Raw genomic sequence first — 17,173 nt, 5'->3', positions numbered from 1 at the left:
ATTCATTAACTGATTCAGTATTTGACGTTGTGAAGAGCATTATTTCATTTCCTGAGTATATGATGGTAGGGGAAAAAGAAAAACATTCCTGTCCTTGCAGAGCCCCATGTAATAGCTCCCTCACAGGGCATTGAGAATTAAGTGAAAAATAATAATTAGAAATTTTAAGCACAATGCTTGGTTCTCAGCAGATAAGAGTTGTTATTCAATACCATGCAGTGTTGTTCTTGCCCACATTGTACCCCAGCTTGGCTTAGAGTAAGCACCCAGCAAACTTTGATTGAAGAACGTCATTCATGTGTGGTATGTGTACCTGTTTTTTTCATATGTGTCAGTAGTTTTAAAAAATTTTGAAACAATCATGTATGTGTTGTTTCCCTGGTTGACATTTTAGCTTTCAAAGAGCAACGTGACATTTTCTGGTTTCTCCTACGGTACCATTGGCAGACATCACATGCTTAGAAGAACTTATAACCTTCTGTTGCTTAATTTTCAGCACAAATTGGATGATGTGGGACTTCTTATCTGATGATGTCCTTAGAATAGCTGGGTTTTAGCAGTTGCACAGTCCTTTGACATGGCATTTGAGGAATGTGACATGGTGAGATTCAAATGCTGAACAGTAGCATCTGTGTACATTCTCAAGTGATAGTTGCCTTTCCTAATTCTGAAAAGCTAGCACTTAAATTTTTTATAAGAAGCATCCCAAAGAACTTTTTCAGCAGAAGAAAGTTGTTTTTATAGCATAACAAAGATGACTTTGGAATTAGACTTGGTTTTCATTCTGGTTAGGTGACTCAGGCAATTTAATGAGGCTAAATCTCAGTTTCCACATATGCAAAATGGAAAAACAATAGTAACATTTTCACAAACCACTTGGGGTAAATGAGACACTGAATGTAGAGCAGTTAGCACAGTACCTGGCACATAATAATTGCTGAAAATGGTGGCTATTTTTCCTAATTGATTAGTATTTTTAAGAAAGTCAGACAACATATAAAAGTTAAAAAATATAAACCACTAAAAAAATTTTATGCCTGTATGTTGTTTGCATATGCAAATTAATATTAGCTATTTTACTTTTTTTTTTTTTTTTAGAGACAGGTCTTGCTATATTGCCAAGACTGGCCTTGAACTCCTGGGCTTAGGTGATCCTCCCACCTTGGCCTCCCAAGTAACTGGGACTACAGCCACAGGCTGCCACACCCAGCTAAATTAACCTTAGTTTTATCTGAATTGTTCAGAATTGATATCTTGTATGTTATTGTTCAGATGTATCATCTTGAACCATGGAATGACAACAAATAGCAGAACTGTCAGGGTCATCTAGTTATACCTGCTAATTTCACATAGGAAGAAAACAGTCCCAAAATTTGATGGCTTAGTTGAGTGAAGACTTGGAGCAAACTTTCTAGTCTGATTGTTTTATAAGGCAATGGGATGGGGCTTATAGAGATTTGACTACCATCACTGCCTGTGTGTGTATGTGAAAGAGACAGGATGCCAATGAGAGTTCATGTGTGTGAGTGTGACTGCACGCTTGTGCATGTGAGAGTGGATGCGTGATGGGGTATGTGTGTAGCTCTGTTTGTAGTTTCCTAGGTTTTTCGTAAACTTTTGATACTAATTTGCTCTCTTTATTGGGTACCAAGAAGAAAACTTTCACTTCCAGTGAAGAGAGCTCTTGGGTTCCTAAATTCTGCCAGAATACAGTGAAAGAGAGAATAAGTGGACATTTTTTTGGGACTAGGTAGATGCTTGGTGACAATGAATGGGTTTGACATTATATAGGTAAAGCATGCTCTGTTATTCTTTCATGTGCTTTGATACTATAGAATTTGGTGAAAATTCTTGCAGAGCTGGGTTAGTTGAATTCCTTTGACAACTATTACCTCCTAGCCAGAATAAGTATTTATGTAGGCTACTTTCCAAAAAACACTTTTAAAAGCCATGTATAAAGCATAGTTGTGATTTTTAAAAAATACTACTGAGTTAGTGTTTTACTAAGTAATCAATTTTGAAAACAATTAATTTGAAATCTAAGTATGAGAAAAATGGATTTAGACTTAGCTGATTGGGATTCTTTCTTTCTTTAATGAAAGGCCAGTAAGGTCACTAGTCATTGGGAGTGGTAATCTCTTCTAATTTTATGCTATTTTGAATTGCTGGTGTAACTTGATGAGGTTATTCATCTTTAGGACTTGTATTTTGTCATTGGTGCTAGTAGTATAAACCAAAAAAATTGATATTATTTTCTGATGTTTATAGGTAATGGTTGATGATAGTGAGACAACATTTGCCTCCCCTGATAAATGGTATAATTTATGTATTTCTATTTTATTTCTTAGCTTGTTCGTTTTGGTTTAAGTAACCAGCTGGTGGTTGCTTTCAAAGAAGATAACACTGTTGCTTTTAAGCACTTGTTTTTGAAAGGATATTCTGGTATAGATGAAGATGACTACAGCTGCAGTGTATATACCCAAGAAGATGTCTATGAGAGCATTTTCTTTGCTATTAATCAGGCAAGTGTTTTGTTGTGAATGATCTATACTTTAACAATGTATGATACTTGGCTTTGTCTTAACAAACAAACAAAAATTAAACATATGTTAAAATATTCTAATGTAAGTTTTGCATAGTCTGCCAAAAAATGTACTTTGCTATTTCAGAAGCTATATTTTCGCACAAACGAATTTGCCTATTTTGACTTTTTAAAAAAGATCTATCCTTTTAATTTATTACTTAATACCTACTGCTTTTGGAGAATTACCCCAGATCAAATAGCAAGAGTAGATTTTTAATCTCAGAAGGCTTGATGAAAGCTTAATATAAAAATCAAAGATTCTGGCCTTGATGTGGTGGCTCATGCCTGTAATCCCAGCACTCTGGGAGGCTGAAGTGGGTTGATCCTTTGAGTGTGGGAGTTTGAGACCAGTGTGGGCAACATTGTGAATCCCATCGCTACCAAAAAAATATATATGTCAGGGATTCTATGGTCTTAATTGTGATGTTTTAGCATTAGTAACCCTAGCTCAATCTTAAGAATATGGAATATAAAATAGTTGTATCTAGACAGGTGTGAGAAAGCAGATTGGTTGACTTGAAGAAATAATTTAGGAAAGAGAAACCTTTCCTGTTCTTTTTCATTCATTCAGTAAATATTCAAGCATCTAATATGTGGCAGGTACTATTCCAGACATTGAGGATGTAGCAGTAAATAAAACGACAAAATGCCTTCTTTTATAGAGCTTAATTCTAGAAGGAAGAACTAGATAAAAAGGAGTGAAATATGTAGTATCAAAGGTTGGCTCCCTGAAAACACCATGCAAAAAACATGTTGATGAGCAAAGCTGAGCTTGTTACTTAGAGTGGTAAGGGAGATGCTATCTTGATCAGATGCCATATCGCTTTGGGTGAGGAGAGAGTTCTTCAATGTGAGGGGAGCTTGATTAGAATTAAGTAAGGATGATAATATAATAGCTTAGGACTGGAGGACATGGCAAGGTGAAGATTGGGGTGGCAGTTTCAAAGAATCTTGGAGTTGTTTTCAGACAAAATCTTCCAATTGATATCCGTTTCAATGAGTTTTTTGGATGTTCCTGAGATAATACAGGAACTCTTATGGTCCAGGGCAAAAGTTTTCTGAAATAGTAAAGTCATATTAATGAAGACAGGGCTACTAAAGTCCTATTAGTGCAGATAGCCAACGGTAAAACCATGTTAATGTAAGCTCAGGTAAGCTAATGTTTGTTCATGTTAGTCAGTGATGTAAGCTGTGGAGTGTGGATGGCTCATGTTCTCAGTAGATGTTAGAAAGTAATAACTGCTAAGGAGTAAAGCAGGGAAGGAGATGGGAAGTGCCTGCATGTGGTGATGGATGTTTGTGATTTTCTTTATTTGTTTTTGCTGCATTTATTTTATTTTAAATTGGCAGGGCATAATTATACACATTCTATAGTTATGGGGTACCATGTGATGTTTTGATATATGTTTGCAATTTTCCTTGGCTTGGGGAAGGAAGGCCTCATTGAGGTGCAGAATTGAGAGCTGAAGGAGTGATTAAACCAAGCAGGTGTGTACATGCGTCTCCAGGCAGAGGGAACAGCCAGGACCAGAGGCAGAAATATGTGTGGGAACTCCAGGAACTGCCTGGAGGCCAGTGCAGCTTTGTCGGGTGGAGCCAAGGGACTGGAGTAGGAGATGGGACCACGGAGATAAGGCAGGACCTTGGCTTTGGTTTAGTGAGGTGGGAGCCATCCATCACTGTGTTTAGCGTCCAGTTCTGTGAGTCAGTGTCTTGCTGAACAACCTGAGAAGATTTCTTTGTCGTATTTTAAATTGGGAAGTTCTATTGAGGGCCGTGATATAAACAATACAAAGTAGCTAAAAGTACATTCTATATGCTATAACCTCTGATCAAAGTTTTAAAAGGTCATTTGTGGTTTTTATTTGACTATTTTTTACTAGTATTATCATCTAAAGGACATTGCCCTGGGGACCCTTGGTTATGGAGAAAATGAAGACAATAGAATCGGCTTAAAAGTCTGTAAGCAGTGTTACAAGAAAGGGAGCATGTTTCCTTCTAATGAGACACTGAATATTGACAACGACATAGAGCTCGGTAATGCAGTGATAATTTCATGATGTGCCTTTATCATCTTCTGGTAAGAGCAAAAATGCCCTCCTGTGCTAGCAACCCACATGGAACAACTTTGCTTTGATGAGAGCTAACGTGTTAGGGGCTGGCACTCTAACATTGGCCTGCAGAGGGCTTTGGCTCGGGAAACTGTGGGGTTGTGGCGATGGGACAGGGCCAGCGTTTGTGGATCTCTTTGGAGCAACTCAAGATTCTTGGTTTGGGGTAAATGCACAGGTCCTGTTTTTTAGTTTTTTTTCCCCTATAAGGGAGTGATTAGGCTTTTTGAAAAAGTGGTCTGTATGTGTTAAATGAAATAATATACATAAAGATGCTTTGTACACTTGTTTTTATTATTTGTAAAATACAGAAATGCTCTTCAAAGGTGAATCGTGATTAATAACTGATTTCTCTCTCTTAGGAGATCACTTGGCAACAAGTTAATGGCTAATCAAGTAGAATTGTTTTGTGCTATTTTGCTAATAATTTACAGCATACCGCATGTAAATGTGAGGTGTTTGACTTAAGACTTTTTAAAAAATATTGTTTTATTATTTTATTGTTTTGTTTATTCACTCAACAAACCTCTGGTGTGTAGTCATCATGTCCAGAGGACTCAGTTTTATTGCTGAGGTTGCAAATTAATCAGTTGTGGCTCCTCAAGTACCAAAAGTTCAGGAGTAGGGGTTCTAACAGCAGTTTAAATTTGAAATGGTCTTATTAAAATTAATGCTTCACATTGATGAGTTCATTTGATTGTACTTCCTATAATCTGATCTTAAGGTGCCTTAATGACACGACAGGAGAGTACCCTATAAGACAGAGGTTTTAATTGTTTCTCTAGGCTACCCACTCAGAATCTCTTGGTGAGTAAATGTGTCATGTGCTCTTCACTCTGAAAGAAGCAACCCATGAGCAGGCACCATCAAGGACACATGTGGTATCTGGCTCCCATGGTGCTTTCAGAGAATATCCGGAGAAAAGTTGCCTGGTTCTGTAGCCAGCAACGTTGAAATGTCACCTGTCACTTGTCTTATCTCCCTGGAAGCTGCTGCTTACCTGAGATCTATTTGGTAGTCCACCTACAGGGGCTAATCCTATTTTGATCTTTTACCTGGGTGGTCAGCTATGTTCCTCCCTGTAGGTGATTCCAGTCAGTAACTGTGACAGGAGGACTTGTTCTGTTACCCTCTGTTTCAAGTAAGCCATCTGTCCCTTGCCCTTTTAAAAATAGATGACTCAAATTGGATGTACCACACAGAAGTTTTGCAGTGATTCATATATTGTTTTTCTCAATTCATTTTTCTCAGAAAATTTATTAAAGAAATGTGGCCAAAGTCAATCTCAGTAGCTAGATAGCACTGATAATGCTGGAAAGCGGGATCATTTCCTGACCATTGGACAGTCTTTGCCTTTTTCATTTATCTCAGAATATGGAATATGTTTAAATGGACAGAGGTTGGTTATTATTTGACTTTATTGTTATTATTATTTTTGAGATGGAGTCTCACTCTGTCACCAAGTTGGAGTGCAGTGGCATGATCCTGGCTCACTGCAACCTCTGCCACCCAGGCTAAAGCGATTCTCCTGCCTCAGCTTCCCAAGTAGCTGGGACTACAGGCATGCACAACCACACCCAACTAATTTTTATATATATATTTTAAAATTAGAGACAGGGTTTCACTATATTGGCCAGGATGGTCTCAATCTGTTGACCTTGTGATCCACCCCCTTTGGCCTTCCAAAGTGCTGGAATTACAGGCCTAAACCACGACAACCAGCCTAATTTGACTTTAAGAGAGATTGCTTAAATATGTTAATTGTATGCTTTGATTTATTAAATGTAACTTGTCAAAGAGAATCTTCAGACATATCTAAAAGGTATAATGAAGATTCTTCGAATATATGATACTGGATTTTAGGCTCTCTTTCCTTGGATACACTGAAGGAAGCCTGCAGATATAATAGTTTGACATCATTCATTTGGCACTCTAGTTGATGTAGGTGAATTAGCAGAAGCTGTTCCAGGTTAACTACTCATGAATTTTGCACTATCTTTACTATTAAGGGAATCATCCCTCAGTGTTTTAAATGTAGATATCTGCCTATATGCCCAGCTTTCCTGGTGGGCTTATATTTAACTGCACAACTGATTGTGTAGATCAAATTAGTGTTTCCCTTAACTTATGCTAATGGGTATATCCCTCCTGGTTCTGCCTCTAGAACTACAGCTTTCCAGGTCAGCCTCATTGGGAGGACTGTTATGAATCTCGTTAAAATATTAAAAAATGTTTGTTTATTTGTTTTACAACATTTGGGTAACTAACATTTTAATATAGTGTTTCATTTTCTGTAATACAATTTTTGAATGTCTTATATTCTTCTTTTCCACATGTTCTTAGCATGAGATATTATGACCATTTCATCATTTTTCCTGCTGTTTCAAGAACAGCAGTAATTACCCCCCCCGAAAAGGATTATTTCTTTGACTGGAATATTCTATGAGATTCATATTCATTTGAATTATGAGGCTGTTACTGTAGATACCAGTTTATTCTGCTTCAAGTGTGATGTTTTACTTAGGGCTTTTGCTATCTTGAAAAAAACCCTCAAAACTCAGTTTTGTTGCCATCAGGTGCTTGATGGCCTCAGTAGCAATGACTGTAAGTGAAAGGTCAGCCAGACTTCAGAGAGTTCTGAATGAGTATTTAAGCAAAGTATAACCCTATAATTACAAAATAGTATAAAATTTGAACAACCAAACAGACTTTTATAAAGCAAATTTTACAAATAGTATAAAATTAACTAACAAAATTCTGTCCAATTTCTGTGAATCTAAGGTGCCAGTTTTTTTAAAGACTCATCTGCTTTAGAGATGTTTTAAGTGAGAAATGTTACATCTCAGAATCAATGAAATACAGGAGAAAAAGGCCTAGGACAGTGCGTGGCATAGAGCTCTTGAGCATGTTTCTTCTTTCAGAATGTAGTTGTTTACTCAGATCAGTTTTACTTTTTTTTTTTTACCTTCATCTTAGAATAAGAATGTTAGAGGTAGGAGGACTTTAAATATCATCAGTTTGGCCTTTACAAGTGAGGAAACTGATGCTTAGTCAAGGTAAGCAACTAGGTCATGTAATGATTTGTTGACAATAGCTCTTTGCTACTGAAAGACCAGCCATATGGGCATCAGCTGGGAGCTTATGAGAAATGCAGAATCTCAGGGCCCACCCTAGAGCCACTGAATCCGAAAGTGCTTCTTAGCAGCAGGTTCCCCAAGTGGTTCACACACATTAAATGTTTGAAGCACTGGTTCAGTGCTCTCCAACTAAAGATCTTTGACTTCACATAGATGTCTTTTTTTTACTGACTTCATCCCATTCTCCACTGTTCATCACCACCTCCTGCCTTCAGTGCCTTCTGGATCCAGCTAAGCAACCTTTGTACATTAATACCACATTACGAAAGCTGGCAGAATGCTTGCCTCTCCTCCCTTCTTACCTGGATCCACTCAATCACCATTAGTCCCCAGCCTCTTCCATCCCTGTGCACAGCATTCCAGTAGCTGATGCTTACTGGAGAAATGTGCCAGATCAGAACACTCTCATCTTCTTACCACCATGTCTTCAAAGCTCCTTACATAACTTCCTTCCACTTCTTTTTACCCTTGTGTTACAAAGGAGCACAGAGGTGAGGCCACAGTTAAAACCCTCACCAGAGCAGTGGGACCACTCCTTTCAGTTTTGGAGGAGTCCTGCCTTTTCTCTAGAAACATATACCCAAATTTGCATCCCTAATCCAAACTTCCCTGAACTCCACGCTCCTCATGTATCCAACTGACTACCTGACAACTCCACTGTGTTGCCAAATAGGAATTTCAAAACCACTGTGTCTAAAACAGAACGTTTTAAACCTCCGCCATCTCCCTACCTACCCCATGGCCCAACCTGTTTCTTAGACTTTCCAATTTTGAAAAATGATATCAACATTTTCATATCGTACTGTAATATTCCCAGTTATTGAAGCTGTGCACTTGAAGTTGCCAGTTTCTCCATTTTCACTGCCACCACTGTCATCCAAGCCACTACCTGCTTAGGTGATATCCCTGCTTCTGGTCTTGCCTCTACCAGCCCCTGCCCTGCCCTGCAGAAACTGCAGTGGTAAATCAGGTCATATCTCTTCCTGGCTTAAAAATCATTAGTGGCTTCCCATCCCATTTAGAATAAAATCCACAAGTCCTTACAGAAACTAGCCACTTGCCTGCCTCTCCAGCTTCATTTCTCTGTTGTAGCATCGTTTCTGTTTGTTGAGCAAGCCAGGCTCTTTCTTGCTTGGAGGGCTTAGTGCTTGATTTTTTTCCTATTTGGATCTATGCATAGCTAGTTCTTTTTCCTTTTAGGAAAAAGGTTTCAGTTCAAACATCTTTTGCACCTTGAGAGTCACTCCCTAACTGTCTTTCCTAAGGTGGACTGTCCCTCTGTGTTAGTCTACTCTCACATTGCTAATAAAGACATACCCAAAAATGGGTAATTTATAAAAGAAAGAAGTTGGCTGGGCGCGGTGGCTCACGCCTGTAATCCCAGCACTTTGGGAGGCCAAGATGGGTGGATCACAAGATCAAGAGATTGAGACCATCCTGTTCAACATGGTGAAATCCTGTCTCTACTAAAAATACAAAAAATTAGCTTGGCATGGTGGCACGTGCCTGTAATCCCCGCTACTCAGGAGGCTGAGGCAGGAGAATTGCCTGAACCCAGGAGGCGGAGGTTGCGGTGAGCCGAGATCGCGCCATTGCACTCCAGCCTGGGTAACAAGAACAAAACTCTGTCTCAAAAAAAAAAAAAAAAAGAAGTTTAATTGACTCACAGTTCTGCATGGCTGGGAAGGTCTCAGGAAACTTACAATCATGGTGGAAGGAGAAGCAAACACATCCTTCTTCTGGTGGCAGGAAGGAGAAGTGCCAAACAAAGTGGGAAGAGCCCCTTATAAAACCTTCAGATCTCATGAGAACTCACCTATTATCACAAGGACAGCAGCATGGGGATAACTAGCCCCATAATTCAATTACCTCTTACTGGGTTCCTCCCATGACATGTTTACACGTGGGGATTATGGGAACTACAAGGTGAGGTTTGGGTGGGGACACAGCCAAACCATATAACCCTCCTTGTTATTCTTCTTTATTTTATCTTCACAGTACTTCTCACACTGTGAAATTATCTTGTATATATTTTTACTTACTGTTATCTCCCCCACTAGAATGTGAGCTCCGTGAAGATGGTGACCATGTCTGACTTGTTCATTGCTTTACATTCAGTGCCTAGCACAGTTGCCTGGCTTTCAGCAAATATTTACTGAATAAATGAATGAGTTGGGTACAGAGCCTGTGTCTTTGATATTCTTCTGAAATATGTGCTCAGAGGTCAGCCTCCTCCGTGCACTGGCAGAACTCAGGCTCTAGAACCAAGCACAAGTAGATTTAACTTTTGGATAGCTAATAGCTAGCTGTGTGACTGAGAAAGTTTCTTGGCCTCTCTGGGCCTTGGTTTGTGCATTTGTGAAATGGAAGTAATAGTGCCTATCTCATATGGTTTCTTCGAAGATTAAATGGGATGATGCATTAATTGAGAGAACATATAAAGTCCAGCACAGTGTCTGGTTTGGAGTTCAGTGCCCAATATGTTTTTGCCATTTTTATCATTAGTCTTTTCCATAAAAAAGTTTCTTTTGACCAGCTGCCCTCACTGTACTAATTAAGGTCTAGTTAGGAAGGCCAACATTGAGTTGTTCCCTGACACTAATACTCGTCTACCAAACACAGGGAGACACACTCTCCAAACTATCTTTTAGAAATATGTCTATTGAGTTGTGTGTTCAGCTCTGGGCCCTGTTTTTGGCTCAGGACATCTAATTTTCATTAAATATAAGTGTATCCCATGTATCAGGACATATTTTGAGTGCCAGGTAGATGCCAGGCCATGGATGTTTAACAAGGTGTGACAATATTGTGCTCTTAATCTCAGAGACCTCATATTCTAGTTGGAAGGATATAAACAAATGAAGAGTTGCAGTTGTAGAATAACACTTTTAAATAATCAACCAATGAGTTTGCTGACATTCATGAACACATACTAGGTTCCAGGCACTGCACAAAGCCCCACCTTTTCCATTTCAAAGTCAGCACGGAAGGGGCTGCAACAGCCTGGGTGAGGGCCACCTGTGCTGGTTTCGTACCAGTTGTGTCACTAGGTCTCTGTGGTCTTGGAAGGTGCTTGTCTTTAGAGCTCCTTGTTTCATGCCCTGTAAAACAAGGGTGTTAGCTCACACAATAATGAGACTAATTTTTCTGTGAGGTTCTTGGAATCATTCTTCTATCATTTACAGCTCATAATTTGTTTTTTTCTTGAATACAACCTGTGTTCCTTTTCTTTCTCTTTATTTTTTACTCTGAAAAAGTGCCAGACTACCAGAAAAGTTACAAAATAGCACAAAGATTTCTTATATATGCTTCATCCAGATTTCCTCAATACTAACATTTTATCACATTTGTTTGATCATTCTTTCTATGCATAAATATTTCTCCTGGAGGTGCAAACATGCTGTTCCTTTGCCTCTAAATACTTCAGTGTGCATTTCGCCAAAACAAGAATATTTCCCCAAACAAGAATATTCCCCTACGCAACCACTATACAGTGCTCAAAACAATGAGTTAACATTGAGACAATGCTATAATCTACAAACCCTATTCACATTTCAAAAATTTTGCTAATGATCTTCATAGTAAAATAAAATAAAAACTGCGCCCAACTCCAGGGTCCTACTCAGGACAACATCTGGCATTTAGTTGTCATGTCTTTCCAGTCTAAAATTTCTTGGTTTTTATTTGTTTAACTTTTATCCTCTTGATACATTTAAAGAGTAGAATGTCTCTCACATTGGGTTTTCTGTTTCTTTGTGACTAGATTGAGGTTATACTTTTTTTTTTAGCAGGAATACCACCCAAGTGATGTCATGTGATTCTCAGTTCATTGTATCAGGAGGTACATGTCTGTTTATCTCATTACTGTGATATAACCTTGTTCACTTGGTTAGTGTGGTGTCTACCAGGTTCTCCACTGTGGGGTTACTATCATTCTTCCTGAATAATTGGTAAGTTTTTTCTGGGGAGATACTTTGAAACTCCCTAAGTAACCTGCTTCTTGTCACACTTTTGCCCACTAGTTTTAGCACCTAATTCTTGCCTGAAACAACCATTTCTTGTTCTTTCATTGCCTAGATTGTGTTCACTTAGACCTTCAGGCTCTCTCCAAGGACCCTCCGGACTGGAAGAACTCATCATTTTTCATACTGGAATTTTATCGGTAAATACATTTTAAAGTGTTATTCCCAGAGGTGAGGATGGGAAAAGGAGAATAGTATAGTAAGATTATGACAATTTATACCTTTCAATGTATTTTATTCAGGCTCTTACAGGTTGAAATCTCCTTTCATCTTAAAGGCATTGACCTACAAACAATTCATTCCCGTGAGTTACCAGACTGTTATGTCTTCCAGAATACGGCAAGTATCTTAGTTTTACTGGCCACTTCCTTTTATTTTTCCCTACACATTTTGCTGATGCAGAGTATAAAACATACCAGCCTACAGTGTGTTAAATGTAGTCGTGTTTGAAACAGATATAGTGATACAACATGGTACTTTTCTTTTTTCTGAGACATAGACTCACTCTATCACTTAGGCAGGAGTGCAGTGGCACAATTTCAGCTCACTGCCATCTCTGCTTCGCAGATTCAAATGATTCTCATGCCTCAGTCTCCCAAGTAGGTAGTATTACAGGCATGTGCCACCATGTCTGGCTAATTTTTTTTGTATGTTTATTAATAGTAAAGACAAGATGGGGTTTTGCCATGTTGGCCAGGTCAGTCTCAAACTCTTGGCCTCAAGTGATCTGCCCTCCTTGGCTTCCCAAAATACTGGAATAACAGGCATGAGCTATCATGTCCAGCCTCATTATGGTAGTGTTGATCCAGAGACCATTACTTCTGAAGATGAAGCAAGCCCTTTTCAACTTTTCAAAACTAAATTTCTACATTGAAAAGAAGAGTTTAAAAAATTGGCTTTGACTCTCTACTCTCCTAATACATTCTTTAAAATGTGTAGGAAGGTGTTTTAAATGTCTATAGTGTTCTTCCAAGCTTTAGAGGAAGGTCTTTGCAAATGTTGTAGCAAATGTTTTCAAACCTTGAGGCATAAACTGCTCCACTGACATGAAGACCAGTTTGCAAAGGAGCAGTTGTTTCACTTTTTATTTTGGGAGGGGGCATGTATAGTAGAAGAGACAGTTCACTCTGTCGTCAGGCTGGAGTGCAGTGGCATGATCTCAACTCCCTGCAACCTCAACCTCCTGGGTTCAAGCAATGCTTCTGCCTCAGCCTCTCGAGTACCTGGGACTATAGGTGCATGCTACCACGCCTAGCTAATTTTTGTATTTTTAGTAGAGATGGGGTTTCATCATGTTTGCCAGGATGGTTTTGATCTCTTGACCTTGTGATCCACCCACCTTGGCCTCCCAGAGTGCTGGGATTACAGGTGTGAGCCACCGGCCAGCCAACAGTTCACTTTTATGGGGAGTGAACTCATTACTGTTCTCATTTTCATAGACTTTCTTTCTCTTCTTTCCTGTTCATTAAGGGCTAAACTGGATGCCTAGCTGAAAGTTGTATATACTGTCATTTAGCAATTCAGAAGAGTGCTTCATTCAACTATCAATAAATACTTAATGAGTCTTAACTATGCACCAGGCATTTTGCTATGCCCTAGAGGTACCCTCAGGAGAGCTTACAGCCTAGTGGCAGAAGAAGAAAAACAAGTAAATGAAATAACAGTAACTACAGATTGTGATATATGTTAAGGAAGAATGTCTCTAGCTGCAAGCTCTCCGGAGTGGGTTGGCCAGAGGCGAACTGAGAGCCTCTGCAGGCATGAGAAGAAAGGCAGGAGAGAAGCATGGAGCTTGGTCTGCAAGGATGAAGTCATTGACGACTTTGTCATGATATGGTCAGAAGTGTGGGTTTTAAAATACTGGCTTTTCATTTTTATTTTGTTATTTGGACTTCTGTCTGCTTTGAGAAAAGCATTTTAGGGGCTTTCCTTGAGAAAACAGAGACCTTGAGTGCCATTGCTAGTGGAGGTTTAGTCATAACTTACAGATATAGAAATGAGGATGGTATGGTTTAACTCTCAAATTTCTGGTTTGATTGTGTGATCTTCTTGGGCAAACTTGGCTTGTGTTCAGAGACCAGCAAGTGCATGTAGATTTGATCACCTATATATCCGGCTTTCCAACTCTGCCAGTGAACTTTTGGGTTTTCTTAATGTGTTCATGCTAATAAATATTTGGCATATATCACTGGTAAACTGTAAATATATTTTATTTGCAGTTGATTTAAATGATTGATTTAAATTTCATAAGGTAGAAGATTGAGTGCATATGGACATCTTAAGTTTAGCCTGCAGGCTTGGAGCAATCTCTGTTCTTTCTGAAAGCATTATATGTAGCTCTGGAAACAGATAGAAAAATAAATTCTAGTCTAACAAAAACTAGAATTTCATAACCAAATAACTAAATTGAAGGAAATGCTTTTAAATTCAATTCAGAATAATAAATGAGATCATTGTGTTCTTTCAAAGATTGGTGAATTTGGGTTTTTATTCCTGGGACTGGTTGTTTTGTTCTAGGATTTCTCTGAACTAGATATATGAAATCCTGTATTTAGTAAAACTTCACATATTAGCCCTTTCAATCACATTTGTTAATTAATAACAGAAAGTTGTGAGGATCCTGTGATGTGAACATTTTCAGTGGTATAATTCTCTTTGTTGCCTTATTTTATGTCTTTATGTTCCTTAGCCTCTAATTGTAGTTGTGTTTGTTTTTTACAATTGTGACTTAAGACCTTCATACTAGAGGACCGAGAGATTTATATGGCACCATTACAATACTGGGGTATTCTGAATTTGATTATAAATTGAGTTTATAATACTCTACTGTTGAGTTTTATGTTTTCACATGTTTTTATGATTCTACTTATTGTTCTTTTGTTTCCAGTTTTAGTGCTCCCTCAAGCATTTCTCAAAAGGCTAGTCAACTGGTGAAAATTTCCTCAGCTTTTGCTTGTTTGGGAAAGTCTTTATTTCTTCTTCATTTCAGAAGGATAGCGTTTCTGGATATAGTATTCTTGACTGAGAGTTTTTGTCTTTTTTTTTTTTCCTTTAAATCCTTTGAATATATCATCTCATTCTCTGCTGGCCTGCCAGGTTTCTGCTGAGAAATGTGCTGATAGTCTAATGGCGATTCCATTATTTATGACTTGATGTTTTTCTCTTGCACCTTTTAGAATTGTCTCTGTCTTTGATTTTTAACAGTTTGATTATAATGGGACTCAGAAAGAATCTTTTTGGGGTGAATCTAACTGGGGATCTTTGAGCTCCTGGATCAGGATGTTTATATCTCTCCCAAGACTTGAGAAGTTTTCAGCTGGGTTATTTCAAAAGACCTGTCTTCAAGCTCAGATTTTTTTTCCCCTGAGACAGAGTCTCAATCTATTGCCCAGGCTAGCATGCAGTAGTGTGATCTCAGCTCACTGCAACCTCTGCCTCCTGGATTCAAGTGATTATCATGCCTCAGCCTCCCCAGTAGCTGGGATTACAGGACCCTGCCACTGTACCCAGCTAATTTTATATCTTCTATTAGAGATGGGGGTTTCACCATGTTAGCCAGGCTGGTCTCGAACTCCTGACCTCAAATGATCCGCCCACCTTGGCCTTCCAAAGTGCTGGGATTACAGGTATGGCCACTGCACCCAGTCAAAAATGCTTTTTTCTTTGTTTGATGTAGTCTATTGTTGAAACTCTCAGTTATAATTTTTTATTTCACTCATTGAGTTCTTCAGCTCCAAGGTTTTTGTTTGGTTCTTTTTTATGCTATGTATCTCTGCTGAATTTCTTGATCAAATCATAAATTATTTTTCTGGTTTTATTGAATTGTTTTTCTGTATTCTATTATATCTCACTGAGCTTTCTTAAGATTATTATTTTGAATTTCTTTTCAGGCATTTAATGAATATCCTTTTTTTTTAGGGCCTGCTATTTGAGAATTATTGTATTCCTTTGGGTGTTGTGTTTTCTTGCCTTTTTGTGTTTCTTGTATCCCTACATTGTTATCTATGCATCTAGTGAAATAGTTGTTCTTTCCAATTTTATGAAATAGTTCTCATAGGAAAAGACTTTTTCCTGCAGATGGGCCCTAGGGTGCTGGTTGGGTATAGTGCATTGGCTTTGGTTCTGGGCAGACTCAGCAGTGTGGTGTCCATGCAGTTTGTTCAGTTGTAATCCTTGTCAGTGATGTCTGTGATTGGCTCAGTGGCCTTGGCCTAGGCTGAGAGAGTTTTTAACAGAAATGGCATAGTTTTGCTGAAGACAGGGATGCCAGACTGTCAGGCTGTACATGTGCATACATGATAAGCAGCAGGTTGTGTGGCAGACTCTTCAACTGGGTGGGGGCAATTGCTGGCTGTCAGGCCAGGTGTGCATGGTTGCAGTGGGCCAATAGGCTGTGACTCTGGCTCTTTAGAGATGTGAGGTTGCTGCTGAACTGGCTGTCAGGCCTGTGGGGGTATGGAGAGGCAGCCAACTCTGTGGCACAAGTGTGCACAAACACAGCACACCAGTCAGCTATTTGTCAACTTCCTGCTGTGTAGTTCTGCCTGTTCCCAAGGTCAGGAGCAGGAAGGGGTTCTGGATGGATTCAGATGTCAGGGTCTCAGATGTTCCATTAGGTCTAGGCTCTGGGCAGCCAGGATCATGGTGCTGCAGGCACCCGTGTGAACATGGTAGAATAATGGCAGGACTTCAGGGATGGAGAGAGACAATAAGTACTGGCCCCAGGGCAGAACAGGGCAGATCTGTTTAGTGATATGGTTTCAAAATGGTGTCATGCCATAGCAGCTTAGGTCACAGAGGTGAGGAGTGCACAATGTGGGCTTCCACTCTGGGGCAGCATGGCTGCATGAACTCCCAGCACCTCTCCAAATAGGATTCACAGCCTGTGAGGACTGGAGGGCTCCCCTGTAGCAAGGACTGCTGGCATTCTGTGGCAGTAATGAGGACCAGCAGGAGTCTCTAGCCTAACATTTTCCTATCCGAAGAGATCCCACCTGGCTCTAAGCTGATCCTGGCTGGGGAGACTGTGGCAGAAGCAGGGTGCCTTGCTTCCCTTTCTATGTTGCTGCCCTAGGCTTCCATGCTCCACGGGATTTTGCTGCTATCCTGGTGCTCTCCAGTGTACTTCAGTGATTTCAGTCAAAACATAGTTGTTTATTATTTTGGTCCCTTTGTGTGTGTGTGTGGCAGGGGGTGCAGGAAATGAGTGTCAGGTGACTCTTGTCAACCGTTTTGCTGGCCTGTGTAATTCTCTTTGGATCAGCACACTGGATGCTGTTGATTTTTTTTTTCAAAGCAGAGTTGATCTAACATGTTACA

General features: G+C 39.3%; 1 protein-coding gene across 2 annotated transcripts in view; it reads left to right on the top strand.

Annotated features, from left to right (window-relative positions):
• Window positions 1-17,173, top strand: part of MCOLN2 (mucolipin TRP cation channel 2) — a 72,470-nt gene that overhangs the window by 32,894 nt on the left and 22,403 nt on the right. For both annotated transcript variants that reach the window (XM_035252027.3, XM_002751019.7), the window contains exons 3-6: window positions 2,349-2,522; window positions 4,468-4,621; window positions 11,910-11,994; window positions 12,097-12,193. In XM_035252027.3, the coding sequence (XP_035107918.1) occupies window positions 2,349-2,522; window positions 4,468-4,621; window positions 11,910-11,994; window positions 12,097-12,193 (510 nt within the window). The remainder of the gene's footprint in view (window positions 1-2,348; window positions 2,523-4,467; window positions 4,622-11,909; window positions 11,995-12,096; window positions 12,194-17,173) is intronic.

Source organism: Callithrix jacchus, chromosome 7 (genome assembly GCF_049354715.1).
Source record: "Callithrix jacchus isolate 240 chromosome 7, calJac240_pri, whole genome shotgun sequence".
NCBI classification, from domain to species: domain Eukaryota; kingdom Metazoa; phylum Chordata; class Mammalia; order Primates; family Cebidae; genus Callithrix; species Callithrix jacchus.
This window is presented reverse-complemented; position numbering and strand designations above follow the sequence as displayed.